At 38.7% G+C, this 15,431-nt stretch overlaps 1 protein-coding gene across 7 annotated transcripts in view; it reads right to left on the reverse strand.

Moving 5' to 3' along the window:
• MUSK (muscle associated receptor tyrosine kinase) overlaps positions 1–5,381 on the reverse strand; it is an 84,742-nt gene extending 79,361 nt beyond the window's left edge. For 3 of the 7 annotated variants that reach the window (XM_041004554.1, XM_041004553.1, XM_041004552.1), the window contains exon 1: positions 5,189–5,267. In XM_041004554.1, the coding sequence (XP_040860488.1) occupies positions 5,189–5,267 (79 nt within the window). Of the gene's footprint in view, positions 1–5,188 lie in introns of all 7 variants that reach the window. The other 4 variants (XM_041004559.1, XM_041004558.1, XM_041004555.1 and 1 more) reach the window with 3 other exon arrangements.
• Positions 5,382–15,431: the final 10,050 nt, after the last annotated feature.

A 15,431-nucleotide genomic window follows, 5' to 3' on the forward strand; every position in this document is an offset into this window, starting at 1 on the left:
ATATTTTATTGTATTTATTTATACATGTTTAAATATATATTATTATTCCTTGGGCCAGTGTTGGCACAGTGGTGAAGCTGCTGTATGTGCTGCCCATAGTCCAGATCAGAACACCTGGATTTTAGTCTTGGTTCCATTTGCTATTCCCACTTTTTATTATTGTTCGCCTTGAGAGAAGATACATGATGGCCCCAAACTTGGGTCACTGCCACTTGTATAGAAGGCCGAGATTAAATTATGAGTTTGTCCTTTTGCTCTGATGCAGCCTGGGCAGTTACAGGCATTTGGGTAATAAACCACCAGTCAGGAGACATCTCTATCTCTCTGCCTTTCAAATCAAACATGTAAAGTCTACTGAAATAAAAGGAATTTCTCCCGAATTTTATAAAAATGAATATTCATCTGAACACATTGCTAGTGCCTGCTGAGGCTTAGAAGGGGTTTCAGTTTTTTTTGTTTGTTTGTTTTTTGTTTTTTTTAGGCTAACACTGGTGATCCTAAGTAGAAAGAAAAAAGATGTAAGTGTCAATTCCTACAGTCAGATATAATCAGTTAAGTTCACTTTAAGATATTTCAAAATTAGCCAAAACCATTTTCAGAGTTTTACTGACACAATGAAAATAGTAGTGTTTGATGATACGTGTTGACTCAGCAGATTGTCTCTTGTTTACTTTCATTCTGTGATCCAGCTTTCATCTCAGTCAGAGCTGTTTAAACTAGAGTGTTAGTTCTCTCACTCCGAGGATCACATGAATAATGAATGCATGAAAACAGAACACAGGCCTGGACCCGGAGAGGAACGTAGCGAGGATGGCTTAACGCAAAGTCTGACATTATCCTTCCTTCGTATCCCGACTTCTAGTAGAATAGTTGCCGATGGTCAAATGATTGGGCACAGAAGAAATTTGGGTATTGATTTCTATTTGTCTAGTAAAATCAGAACTTGGATTTGGAAAATAAGTATGTTTCTCTAATATGACTGAGGGATTTTTTATATGAGAAAACACACTGGAAACTTTGCCAATCTGTAAAGAGAATATTTAGCATTGCTCATTATTTGCACATCTTAGGCTCTAGAGTGTTTATTTGCCTGGAAGTATAATGAAATCTTTTTTGTTGTATTGTCATTTTAGCTTATAAGAATCGCTGCTAATAAAGTCTAATAATCATATATTTAATCTTATCATTAATTCTTCACAACAGAACATACTCTGTTGATCCTTGCTTTCAGGGATGGCAGTGGACAGAGACATGTAGTTCTGTTCAGTTTGTTAAAATTTTTGAAAACACTTCTTCTAAGAGTTCCTTATGATATAATAGTGTAGAGAAGCATCTAAGAGAGACATACCACAGGACCCAGCTTATCCGAGAGAATACATTCCAAGACCACTAGCGGGTGCCTGAATCCTCAGATTGTACTGAACTCCATGCACTATCTTTTCCTGCTAAACATATACATGTGTCATAAAGTTTAATTTGTAAATTAAACAATAACAAAAATAATGGCTTTGGTTAAATCAGAATAACATCAGCGCATGTGCTATGATGGTGTATTTAACAACCAAGGTGATATTTAAGAAACTAATATGCAGGTAGCATATATACATAGCATGCATATATTCCAGGTACACACAGCAGGATAGCCCAAGATTTTATGTCACGTAGAACTACATGGAATTTCACTCATACATTTTTTTGAAAATTTCCAGTGCTTTCCACTTAATATTTTCAGATTCCAGTTAATTGCTGGTAAAGGAACTGTGAAAAGCAAAACTGAAGATAAGGATGACTAAAGTATTACCTGGGGGTCATCATTACTCTGATCGTTGCCAGTCCTTAGCATACTACAAAACCATACATGTTCACAGGTAGGCACATCAATGCACGAGGAAATTGAGGCTCACCAATACTGTGCCATTCCCTAATATGATGCACAAAAGACACTGGAAACATGGAAGAGGGCTCTCGATCCTAGCATTCTCTTGTTTGCCTTAAATGTCCTTTGATCATTTTCTTCATTATCAATTATACTCTCGTGTGACTGATACTTTACTCCTGTTCACGGGTTCTTGAGGTGCACTGAGCCTGGAAAGCATCAATCCTGAGTTGATTCATCCCTCTGCCCTTGCTGTCCTTAAGTTTATATGGTACTGCTGAGTAAAAGAGTAACTATTCAGAGCAGAGCCGTAGGAAGCTGCAACGCCCAGCCCGGGGCTCCCTCCCCCTCCTCACTAGTCACGCTCCCCTGCTGAACTCAGTCTTATTTCACTTAAAACTTGCTGCTCCAACTTTGGAAATGAGCTAGAGAAGAGCAAGTTTGATGTTTCTGCACTTTCTGTTCTGAGGCCGATTATATTAAAAACAGCTGTGTTTCCCTGAACACACTGTGAGTAAGTCTCTCAATGCACGTCAATATAAAACATTCATCCAGGACTTGGTGTCCTGGATTTCAGTGACAGCTGTACCCGTAGTGACTTAGTCATTTGTCCACTCTGTGGATCCCATCCACACACATGATTTAAATAAAGAAGTTACTCAACCATGGCCAAAGATAAATCACGTAGACTCTAACATTTCTAGGTATGGTAGAAATAGAGATAATCTTGAAAGCAGGATTTTGGCAGAGTCCTTTCTGATACTAAGATAATCCAATATTATTTACATGAATTCTTACATGCTTGCACAACTGAATATTCCACCATACACTTCCTCCTCCCTGAAAAAATAGTATGTGCTATTGAAGCATGTCGTTATGACAAGTATTCAACCAAATGTTGACTGTTTTCATACATGGTAACTTGTAATGGTTTCCCACTTGGTATTCTGAAATTGAACTCATTGTTGAAAGAATCACTAGTCGGAATGACTCAGAAAGAACACAACTCTCCTTATCTTGAATATCAGTAATCTCAACCTAAAACAACAAAGTATTAACTCTTTAATGTTAAGAACCGTTTTTATTGAGGAAAGGGTATGCATATTTTGAAAGAACTCCTTAATATTCTTTTCTTAAATGAGTTCATTTATTTGGTAGCATGCTATTGGGCAGTTTCCTTGATATTTTCCTGATAAAATTTTAGAAAAAAAATTGTCATGTACAAAATTTCTTTTCTTATATCTTTTTTCGAAGAATAGAGAAAATAGCTATGCAGTAGTTTCGGGAGACATTTTTGTTGCTTTCATTAGTATTAAGATATTGACAAAATATTTATTGTCCTTTCCTACTAATATTTCACATGCATTTCAATATTTAAAATATTCAGAATCTGCTTTCATGATCTTATTTGTACTCAGGACAAGCTTGCTTAGTAAAAGAATGTTTATTGATCTGAGAATGGTGTTTTTGGCTAAGACTGCTGCTAAGCCTCCACTAATTTAGATTTTTACAATAAACAGTGTTGACTAAGAAAAATGTTGTTCTAAGTTTTAATTTTTAAATTCAAGTATTGCATAGTCTCCATGAAACACAATTGGACTGATGATCTGTTTACTGAAAGGCTGGATGCTTGATTTTACTTATTCTCTGCTGTTGTACTTTGAAGTTTTCAAAGCGCAAATAATGTGTATCAGAATCTGAGGCTTCATGTGCGCAGCTTGAAAACTGGGAAGCACATCTTTCCAGAGTACATGTTAGAGGTTCTGTGTGTAGCGAGGTTTTAGGTGTGTGTGTGTGTGTGTGTGTGTGTGTGTGTGCGTGTGTGTGCATGTGTGCATGTACCAAATGCTGATTTGGATTACCAAAATCAATTGTTCGGCTTCTTGTAAGAGTGAGTTATAAATCTCCACATTTAGCCGTATGACTTTGGTAACTACACAATTCAGAAAAACACAAATAAGACTTTTGACAGTAAGTCCAAACATCCAGGCACTGTCTTACCCGACATGTGTTGTATGATCAGAAAGCATCCATTGTATGATATAAAATCTTGCAAAGCCAATGTGAATGTCTTGCTGGCTATTATGAGCCTTGTGGAAACATCTAGATTCCCTTTTACCTATGTATACTCTAAGTGTTGGCTGGTCATTAAACATTTAAATCTGTATAGACATACCATCTGCTCTTTGTAAGGAGGGAAACTGAGAGGGAACAAACCAAACTTTGTAAGGAAGAATTTTATATCTTGCTTGCATGTGAACCTTACCTGTAGTTTCAAAAATTTTGTAAAATACAAGATCTAAAGATACATACGCTATCCAGACCCAGCCAACTACCTTCTTCTACCTCCATACTACATATTTCCACACTGTGCTTTGATAAAATCAATATAAAGGGAAGAATCAATTGGCATTCTAAACCACAGAGCTGTTTTCACTCTCATATAATAATGTGAATTTAAAACTTTAACTGATGCCATTCAACCTGGTGTCTCGAGCATTTTCAAAAAATAAAAACTCAGTGAAGTCCTTGATTTATCTTGAACATCACATATCTTCTTGTATTTCTGAATTAAAATGCACTAGTTTCAGTTTCATAATACACTGGCCAGAAAGCATACCACTGTGGACGGTCTCACTACTGCAACAGGTGTTTGTCAGTGTCTTAAGTTGCTTTCCTTTCCCCTGAGGTAGTGTTATATCCGGTACATTCCAGAGGCTCTGAAAAAAACTTTTGCAGTCTCTCACAAGCCAAATCGTGACTCTAGTCTCACAGTTCTTAAGGTCCATCGTGTTTAGGATTCAATAATATAGGCAAATAGTGCATATTGTTCCATGTTTTTTTAATTTTAGTAACTATAATACTAAGAGTTTAGTTCAACTGAAAGTGGAAATGGATTTTTGCTCAGAAGCAAATACTCTGGGTGTCTGGGACTGGAGCAAATTATATTCGTAGCAAATCGGATGTGGAAGGTTTTCATCACCCATTTAGACCACCCTGAAGTTTGACACACACACATAAACAAAACAGACCGTGATAACTTGCATTCCACCTGCTAAAGTTTTCCCCAGAAGCGGGGTTCTGCATGCACTGTTATGGTCAAAGTTTTTCCTACAGAACTTAGCAGTGAAATATCAGTACAGGGGAAACATGCACCAATTGCGTAACCATATAGTTGACCCCCTCTTCATGCATTCCATCCTCTCTACCAACTCTAACACAAGCAGAACATATAATGAATGAATTGTAAAGGGAACACACACACACATTTTTGAATGGGGGCAAGGCAACAATAAGATTGCTGAAACCAACCTTTGGGAAGCTTCTCCGTCCCACTGAAGGCAACCAGAGTCAGGATATGTACCAGTGGAATGTTGACGAGCTCTCTCATGATTGATCCAGGATCACGCAAGACAAAGATCCTTCTGGACAACACAAGGAAAATATCCGCACAGTTTACATTTTAAAGCATAGTTTGTCACAATAGGGTCGTCCGCTAATGACTGTGTCAGCAGCTCCACTGGCTCTAAGTATAAGCAGGAATTCTCAGACTTGGCTGTAATGATGGACGTGACCAGCTGCTGAGTATCCACTTAGGCCAGTAATGCAAGTGGAGGACTGGAGGAACAAGAGAAAGAAAATCTCTTTAGAATCCCTTTTAAGACAGTGACAGAAGGACAATACCAGATGTCTCTTGCAGCCACTGCAGTATTCTACTTTTGATTCAGCCCACCGCCTCCCTGGCACTCCAACAAGAAACCTGGATCTCTCTGGCTTTTATTCATCTCTCTTTCTCCCATCACTCTGCAGATGTAACCCATCCAAATTCTTATAGATTTTATGAACTAAGTTGCCATTGACTTCTCCTTCATTCAGACTATCTTTATAGTATCCCCACCTCCTTCTCAGATATTCATCTACTATGAGTTTAGTTTCTTAAACTGCAATGAAGATAGTTCTGGTATCATACCTGAAGTTTCCCATGCTAAAAACACCTCTTAAATGCCACGTATTTTATAGCGAATATTGATCTTAGCAGGTAGATAGTGTGGCTACCTGTTGTCAAAGGCTATTTGTCATTCGTATTAAGTAGCACTAGCAGAAAGGCCTTGGCATCTCAACAACTGCTTATTTTTTTATGCAAAGTCCAGCAACATCCAGGTCTTGACCAGACCAAAGCCAGAATCTTGGACTCTATCAGTGTCCCATGTGGACCTGTTCTAACCATGATCTGCTATCTCAGGATTGCATTTGCAGGAAGTCGAATTGAAAGCTGAGTAGCAAGGATTTGAACCACACTGTCTGACTGGAAATTCAGCAATCCCTAGCAGCAGCTTAGATCCATGATAGTTGCATGATTTTCATTTTAACTAAAAAAAAATCGATTATCAGTAACTAGAAATCGTGGGCAAGAACATAGCTTTGGCACTCCTGCCAATCACAACTTGTGGTGCTGGAGATTGTGAGCCAGCTACACTCTCTGCAGCAGTTCTTGGAACCCAGTACAAAATGATTTTGTGTCCTATGTAACAACTGTATTCCAAATAATCTCAGCATCACTGAGCCATAGATTGTAGAGATGGTACCAGCCAGCTAGTTGGCTCCTTTTGTGGCATGTTGAAACTACATCATGCTAATAGCCATTCAACAAATTATATCATCTTCTAGTTAAGAGTGCATTCCTACACCCTGGTATCTTTGCTGGCCAAGACTCCAGGGAAGTGGTCTCATTAGGCAATTAGCACCATTTTTGTATCGCATTGGGTCTGATAGATAAATTCAGCTACACAGCAGATAATAAGACCAACTCCATTCCTGCAGGAGCCAGTGCATCACCAAGTTAGTGATCCTGGACTGCACTGTATCCTAAAGACTTGACAAAGCTTGGGAGAAAAAAAATTCTACTAATTCTTGCAACGTGTTTCTCAGTCTCACTGGTCAGTAGACAATGGATCAGAAGTGCCACATTTATTGCATATTTCACAAGACCTGGGAATAAAAAAGATGTCCTGGTTTTACATTTTTAAGAATTAAAAATAACTAAACATCATGACTAACTGGCATTTATTCCAGGTAAACAAGCTGGGTTGACTCACTGCTCTAAATTAATTAATATACTCCACATGCGCCGTTTAAAAAATAAATAAAAAGCATGTGATAATATCAAGTAATGAAGAAAAGGGATTTGACAGAATGAAACTCCCAAATTCAACACATTAAATGAGTTTGAGTTTTCTCTCACGAAACACTAGGCTAGAGCTACAATATTGTTGTAGGTGGCCTGCCTCTATACATTGAGAAAGCTCTCTTCAAAGAAAATATTCTTCAGTGAATGAATGAATGAATCCCTTTGAACAGTTACTATTTAGTGAGAATTCAGAAAGAAACAATATAAGCCAGTGGTGAAGGGTTAAGTATTATACAATCCACACATAAGTAACTAGATTATATAATGGGGAAATATACTGTGATACGAAATCATTTTAGAAGAGAGAGATTAATTCCTATCTATACAAAAATGTGTTGTGGGAAACAAAATTCTTTTGTTAAAAAAAAAGAATGGAAGAATGTGAAGACTCAGCCTTTATGCTTCTCTGATAACATAGCACTGAGACTGAGTTCTACAGTATAAACAATTTAGAAAGACAAATGGAGAAAAGGCAAAGAGGCTAGGAGTAGACCACAACAGATGGTAAAGATATGATGTGATGGGAATAAGTGAATGCCAGCGTGTTTGAAGTATAAAATGTTAAGATGAGAAGCATAGAGAGAAGGATAGAGGCTATTAAATGCTTTGTATATCACCATGTTTAGTGAAATGAAGCCAAAAAAGACAGAACTTTTATGTTTTCCCTGTTTTGTAATAGTTAGTATAGAGAATTCCAAGAAAGAAAGAAAGGAAGGAAGAAAGGAAGAAAGGAAGAAAGGAAGAAAGAAAGAAAGGAAGGAAGGAAGAAAGGAAGGAAGAAAGATAAAAGGAAAAGTAGCTAAAGTGGACAATAAAATTGACCTCCTGTGATTCAGTAATCGTTTATAACCCTTGTCTGTATTCCTGCAGAACTTCACGCTTTTTACTTTTAGAATTATTCGTTTAGAGGAGCAGTAAGCCTGTGATTATAGAGCAACAGATAGCCATAGGAGTGTGGATTGCAACTGAAGCTACAAAAGCAAATAACATAACCTAAGAAAAAGAAGCAAAAGGTCTTAGAACTGAGCTGTGAAACATCTTTATCTTCAAAAGTCAGAAGTAATGATCTGGAAGAAGTGACAAGGAATAGCTGGGAAGACAGAAAAAGTGTAGTTTGGAAAAAGCTTAGGAAAGGCAAGAGAATAGTAAAAATAATAGTAATAATAATAATAAAATAAAGAAATAAGAGATCCCCTCACAGGCATATAGAGAATGCAATGAGAAGGCTTCCAAGGAGGAAACAAAAGATATGCATTATTATAGCAACTTACAAATCATTTAGGACCTTGGGTAAATGGAAGGCTGAGAGAATGATGGGAAATGTGGTGGGAAACTAAAAGTATATAGATTGAAGAATGAATAAGAAGTAAAGGAATTAGGCTAATATGAAAACATGATTCTGTTAGGAAAATTGACTTTGAAGGATATGAGAACTATAAGAAGTTGGATGGAGACAGAATTTTTAAAAAATTCATTTTGGGGAATGTGGCGTGCAGTACCCTGTGCAGGGAGTGAAGTTAAACACAAAGAAAGGAGAAGAAAGGCTAGCTCAAGGCCTGAGGAAATGCAGGAACCGCTGATGATGAGGAACGGATGAGAGAATCTGTAGGCAGAACGGTAAGCAAGTGTCTTGCATTCTCATCTGGTGTCTTCTATCTTCACTACACAGTGGAAGATAAGCTTGAGAAGACTGAGACAGTTGTTTGGGATAGTGAGACAGCATAGGATATAGTCTTCATTATAGATTTCTACTAATACTCAAGATAATTTATCTTTAATAAATATTTATTTTTGTTGGAAAGGCAGATATACAGAGAGGAGGAGAGACAAAGAGGAAGAACTTCCATCCCATGATTCACTCCCCAAGAAACCACAACGGCCGGAGCTGAGCCAATCCAAAGCCAGGAGCCAAGAACTTCTTCTTGGTCTCTCATGTGGATGCAGGATCCCAAGGCTTTGAGCCGTTCTTGACTACTTTCCCAGGCCACAAGCAGGGAGTTGGATGGGAAGCAGGGATGCCCGGATTAGAACCAGTGCCCATATGGGATCAGCTCATTCAAGGTGAGGACTTCAGCCGCTAGGCTACTGTACTGGCCCTGTGTCTTAATTTTTTTCTCTAGTGCGTCACAACTCCCAATGACAAAAGTTGAATAATTAGGCTTACTTTGGGAACTGAGGGAGGAAACGGTGCTAATGACATATTAGCCCAATGAAGCACGGTTTGAGAAAAGGAACTCAAATATGATACTGGGAAGCTATGTGGGTTTCTTGAGAATAAAAGTAGCCAATATTCAGGTGATGGTATTGATGAGACAAAGAATGTGTGAAAATGAGCAATGGGAGTGAGGACAGTGGTGGGAGTGGGGCAGAGGGGTTGATGGTTTTAAAGCAACTGGGAGTCAGTGATGGGGATAGAGCCCATGCTATGTGGTCATGTTGGTTCAGAGAATTTAAGCTCATTTCTCATGCTAGAGACCAATCTGAGATCAGTGTTGCTTTATGAAGTGCAAAGAGAATGTCATGATGTGAATGGAGAACAGATTTCAAACAAAATGAAAATAAGAATCAAAAAGGTTTTTTTTAACAATAAAGTCCAGATAAATGCAAAATTCCAACTGAGAGTAGAAACTGGGGAATTTAGTTAAATCTTAGCAAGAACTTGCAAAAGAAAGGTTGGCTACTGAGAAGAACAAATTTATACCCTCTATATCTTGGGCTACTATTGAGTTCCTAGGTGGAAAGGGATGGTCCATCCAAGTAGAATTGGAGGAAATATTCAAAGCTGCAAGTTGAACAATTGGTGTGAGGTGCTGTTGTTCTTTTCATCTCTAGGTCTGCAAACAGAAGGGGCAGAAAAGGAGTTAAGAAGTTACTGGAACCTGGGGGCAGAGATGAGTATGCTGTGGAGAGCTTCCTAACAGAGGCTAAGAATTTTGCTTTAGGGATTTGCCAACTCCCGCAGACCCTTTTGATTTCCGGCACATTCCTGCCATTGGCCAGCACCAATAGGAAACTAGACAAGAAAGCCCATTAATAGAATTAATAGAAATGAGTTGCCATAGACACAGAGCAGGGAAGAAGGATGGAGTGTAGACCAGGGATCGCTCCAGCTGGTTTCTTTAAGAAGCACAAATGACACACTCTAAGGAGCTAGATTCTTTTCAGGAGCACAGATGACACACTGGTACTACTACTCACGGAAATAATTAACCTTTGAATCATCCAATTCACATGGAACAGCTTGACTCACCTCCTTGCTTGTTTCCAAATACTAACTATGCTACTTTTCTATTATTTGGTCACTTGCCTCACTGAAGCACATATGCATTCCTCTGCTGTATTACAGGGACTTTTCCAGACAATCAAACTACTCTCTGAGACTTCTAACCTGTTGGCCACTTCCCAGAATTCAGAATTTCTTCATGGTTCATTTAGCAACAGATATGGGGGCAGGTATTGAATTAAATTGCTGATCAAGATGCCTGTGTTCCACATGGGAGTAGCTGGTTTTGATATCAGGCACGAGCTTCCTATGTATAGCTTCTTGCTCTTGAAACCCCTAAGAGACAGCAACTGTGGCTCAGATATTTGAATTCTGGACACCTGTATGGGAGACTTGGATGGATTTACCACATCCTGGCTTCAGTTCTGGCCTTAGCTTCGGCTGTTTCAAATATGCAGAAGAGAACCTGTGGATGATCCTCTCTCTCCCTCTCCATCTCCTTATCCTGTCTTCCTCTTCCTTTTCCTCTCACCTTCTCATTTTCTTCCTCTCTTGCCTCTTCCTCCTCCCTTGCCCTATACCTTCATTCTGCCTCCACTTCTGCCCCTCTCCCTTTCCCTTCAAATAAATTTTTCAATGATAATCTGATAGCCTGCAGAAAATTCTAAAATAGCTAGGATTTGAAGACCCTGAGCTTTGCACACCTGATTTCATAGATGAGGGTCAAAGCCTTCCCCTCCCCCACCTATTGAATAAACTGATATCATTAGCCCCCTACTAGAAAAAGCAGCAATGCTTGGTGGCTTCATCGACCCCCACTTTAAACTGCTGCCTGGGTTGTTCAGACACTGAGTGCTGCTGCAGAGGGATTTTAAAGTCATTTAAAAATCATGACAACCACGGTTGTATTAACCCTGAAACAACTTGATAAAGGAGCCTTTATCTTCCACAGTGAGCCTTTTTTAAAAATCAGTATTCTAACTTCTCTCTCTGTTTGCCCAAGTTTGGGGAGAAATCATAGCTCTTCTCTTTACAAAAGCCAAGAAACACAAATATTTGTGAGGGAATTTCCACCCGAATGTTCATGAGAAATAGAATGAAAAGATAAGTTTACTTTCAGGAAGTATTATCGGAACCAATGCATTTTTTTTTGTAATATGCATCTCCGTGAACTTTCTACACATCCTAGTAATCTCCCAAACACTGATAAATAGGCATGGAGAGTGTTGCTCAGCTCAGACAGTCCTATGCCTTTGGGTGTGGAACATGACCCAGAGAAGACGATAGTTAGGATTTATTCCAGCTATGTTGATATCAAGTGTTCAGAGCCAGTAGTGCCAATGGCACCCAGTTATAGCAGTGCCTTCAGCAGTATCCAGTGTCCAGTGATGGCAGTGCCGGTGGCTGTGCCCAGTGTCTGCCAGCAAAGCTGTGTCACGCTGACCATGCTGTTTCTTTGATGACACGTCAGCCGTGGCTGTAGTTATCTGACTGCTCTTGGATTCTGTTCTCCAGCATTTCCAAGGTTTTCATAAACTCTCCAAGATCCTCCCCCAAAATTACTTTCCTTCTTAGATTAACTAGAGATGTTCTCTGTCCATTACAATATAAGCATACATTTTGCAGGCAATAATAATAATAATAATAACAATAATAAGGCAATGAAATCCAACAATCATCCCCAAAGTCTTACACTAGTAAATAGTGGCAGTAGATTTTTAATGAGGTGCATCTGACTTCTGAGTGTGTTTGTATTTCCTTTTCACCCACTGTATCCACTTTGCAGTTGTAAGCAGTTGGGTGTCTTATTGGCCTTAGGATCTTACAGGTAAACTAGTCAAGCTCTGTGTTGATTTTATCTTCTCTAGTATGCTCAACTGAGAAATCAGGGAAATACCAAACATGGTAGAAAGTAAAATGGGGATAGCAAATGCTATCTGAATTTCACACTGGGCAAGACCTGTCGCACATGGATAATCTATAACAAATGATGTGACCTGTTATGGCTCACGTATAGATGTCTGTCAATGAGGTCAGGTAGGTTTCAGATGGAACTTATCTAATCAACTTGAGGAAGGCCTCTTTCAAGTGTCTGTCTCCTCTCTCTGCTTCAATAGAAGGTCTCATTGGCAAATCCCTAAACTCCCTGCCAATCATTTCTCTGCACTTGTGCCCTTCTAATGTATAAATTTGTTTACAACATTGTTTTTGGAATATGCTTGTGATTTTTTTTTACAATATCTTAGGGTTTTATATAAAATCTTCTACACTTCCTAACAGACATGCCTTTGCTTGACTCTCTTCCCTCTTTTGCTCACCTTGCCTCCCTCACATTATTGCAGACCTAACTATAGTTCCTTGAAATTACTGTGCTATTTCTGACTTCCATGGCTTTTCATGACTTCCTTCCTGCTAGAATGTCACTTTGCAGTTTGTTTTTATACAGTCCTTCAAGGGGGTGCCTTTCCTTTGATGCCTCTAAGTAGGCAGAGGTTCTCATTAGAAGTCATTGCGACCTCACCCTGTCATTATCTCTCCTACTTAAACATCCATGCAATGAAATTTTTACTGTTCACCAATCTATTCATCTCTCTGACTACATGAACATGAGCATATTAGACACTGGTTTTGTTCTTTTGTTTCCATATTTTCTGTGCATAGCAGAGTTTGGGTATAATATTTCATCAGATATCCATTTCACTATGAAAGGGTGATCAAATAAAATATGTACCATGCTCCTCAGAATTTTAGGCCTTGGAAATGAATTCTTTTGATAGGGGTTCAAATCGTGATGAAAGTCATACAGAATTTTCTTTTGATGCTTTGGAAAATGGTTGTTTGGAAGTACACTCAACACTGGAGTGAAGTAAGGACTAGAGTTGAACAGTACACAGCCCAGGCTTTTGGTAGGGAAGAAAAGGAGGAATCTGTTAGTAATGTAACTTATTGGGGTAAAGTTGTGAGTAGGGATTCTGGTTATATTCGGTGTCCAGCAGGAGTGAATGTGGCATTAGCATTCTCCATACTGCCATTTGGGTCCCTGAGAGCGATGTGAGCTGTATCCTCTCTTGATTCCTCTTATAATGCGATTGGAACCTGAATGCCCTGCAAGCCTGGCTTTGGTATCCCTCTCTCATAGAACTGTTTCTCTCGATTCTAAATCTTACCTGAAATTTCCCAAGATACTTTGGAAGGACAAAGAATGCACTGAGATGCAATGCCTGAAGTTCTACCAGCATGATAAATTCATCAGTATTTCTTTCCCATCTCATTCTCCCTTCTTCATTATAAAAACTGGTTTATTTATTACACCACATAATCCTCAAAATGTCAAATATGTCTTCAGAATGTTGTGGGAAAAATAGAAAACCACTGGACTCTATCACCTCCAAAGGAAACATCCCAAGTTAATGAACTTTATTTCTCAATCAAGCCCCAGCCATCGGTGCTGTTTATACTTTAGACTGTGGCTTAGAGCTGTACAATTCAATTTAGTTCAGCAGGTCATTGCTAGGCATTATGCCAGGTATTAGAATCCAAAAGAAACACTGACAACTGCACTCACTAGCCATGTGGCCATGTGAAGGGAGATGTTCGTGGCAAGGCTGGGAGCACTTGCAGAAGGATGGGAACAGTTCTCACAACAGCAGTGGTGTGTGGCCAGTGGTCTGATAATGGTTCCCATGTGCAATCTCCTTCTGTAATACTCTCTCCTTGAATGTAAACTGGACATAATGACTCATTGGCAATGAAAAGAATACAAACAGGTGCTGGCATATCATTTTAGAAATTAGGTTTTTGAAAAATTGCTGGAACTGAGTTATCGTGCCTAACAGTTAAGATACCCATGTCTCAATGTCATACTTTTGGCTCCAGGTCCTGCCTCTGGCTCTTGAATCCAACTTCTTTATAATGCACATCCTGGGAGACATCAGTGATGGATCAAACAATTGAGTTTTTGCCATCTACGTGGGAGACTTACATTGTGTTTCCAGCTCCTGGATTTTTCCATTTCCCACCCAGTTTTTTCGAGAATTTGTGAGGTGAACCAACATAGCAAAGTTCTTTCTGGTTTTCTATCTCTCACTTTTTCTGTCTACCTTTCCAAAAACAAGCAAGCAAACAAATAAACAAACAAACCACCCTGCTCCTGTCACGTAGGGTTGTTAGAATCCTAGTACTCCGTGAGGTGTAAGAATCTAAAATGCTGCCTAGAGTTTTTGATTGACCAACTGCACAGATGTAATTGTGATTTACTGAAAGGTATGACATAAGGGGGGAAAAAATGGGATAAGAAGCTCTCAATCACAACTTTGGGTTTGGATGTTAAGTTTTGAATATCTATGTAGCATCCAAAGTGAAATTTCTGATAAGCAGGTTGAATTGAAGTCTGAAATTTACGTAAGAAGTTTGGGAATTTTTCAGTAGGTTGTAATTGCTTAACCTTGATAAATACAAAGACAGAACTGAGAGCTCAAAGTTGAGGCTTGAGTAATGCCAATTTTTAGAGGCTACATAGAGGGGAAAGAACACGTTTTAATAAAACAAACAAACAAAAGAGTATGAAACAATTTCCGAAGAAGTTGGAGGGGGATTCAGGTGAGTGCATTCTTTGGGAAAGAGAAGAGGAAAGTTCCTAAGGGAAGGAAATGAATGAATAGCAAAGTATGCTTCTGATCTAGTCCAGTGGGTGAACTTGTCAGAAAGAGTGGTTGCCTGCAAGTTTAAGCATTAGTATAGCCCGAAAAGTACAACAGACAGCATTTCACTTTAAATGTCTCAGGAGATCTCTGCATCAATCTGTTATGGTTCAATTTAACTTGATTTATGGAATTTTCATTTTGGAGGGAAAAAAGCATAATACATTTGAAATAACACATTCACGGTAGCCTTGCAAATTGCTTTCTCAAATTATTTGGCATCTTTAAAAATCATAAAACAAGCACAATCAAGTTTCTATTCTCTTTATTTAGAAATAATTGTCACTTGTATACATTACTTATGAAAATGCTTCTGGCATTTCATTGAATTTAGTGTTTAAACCTTCTGGCATTATTTACAGAGACCAACATACTTGCAGAAGATCTGGACTACAGAATTTTAACAGCATGATTATACAAAACCAAGTTGTCTAGTTTGGGAAA

The sequence above is a fragment of the Ochotona curzoniae genome, unplaced genomic scaffold, assembly GCF_017591425.1.
Source record: "Ochotona curzoniae isolate NIBS_2020 unplaced genomic scaffold, NIBS_Ocur_1.0 scaffold_3208, whole genome shotgun sequence".
NCBI classification, from domain to species: domain Eukaryota; kingdom Metazoa; phylum Chordata; class Mammalia; order Lagomorpha; family Ochotonidae; genus Ochotona; species Ochotona curzoniae.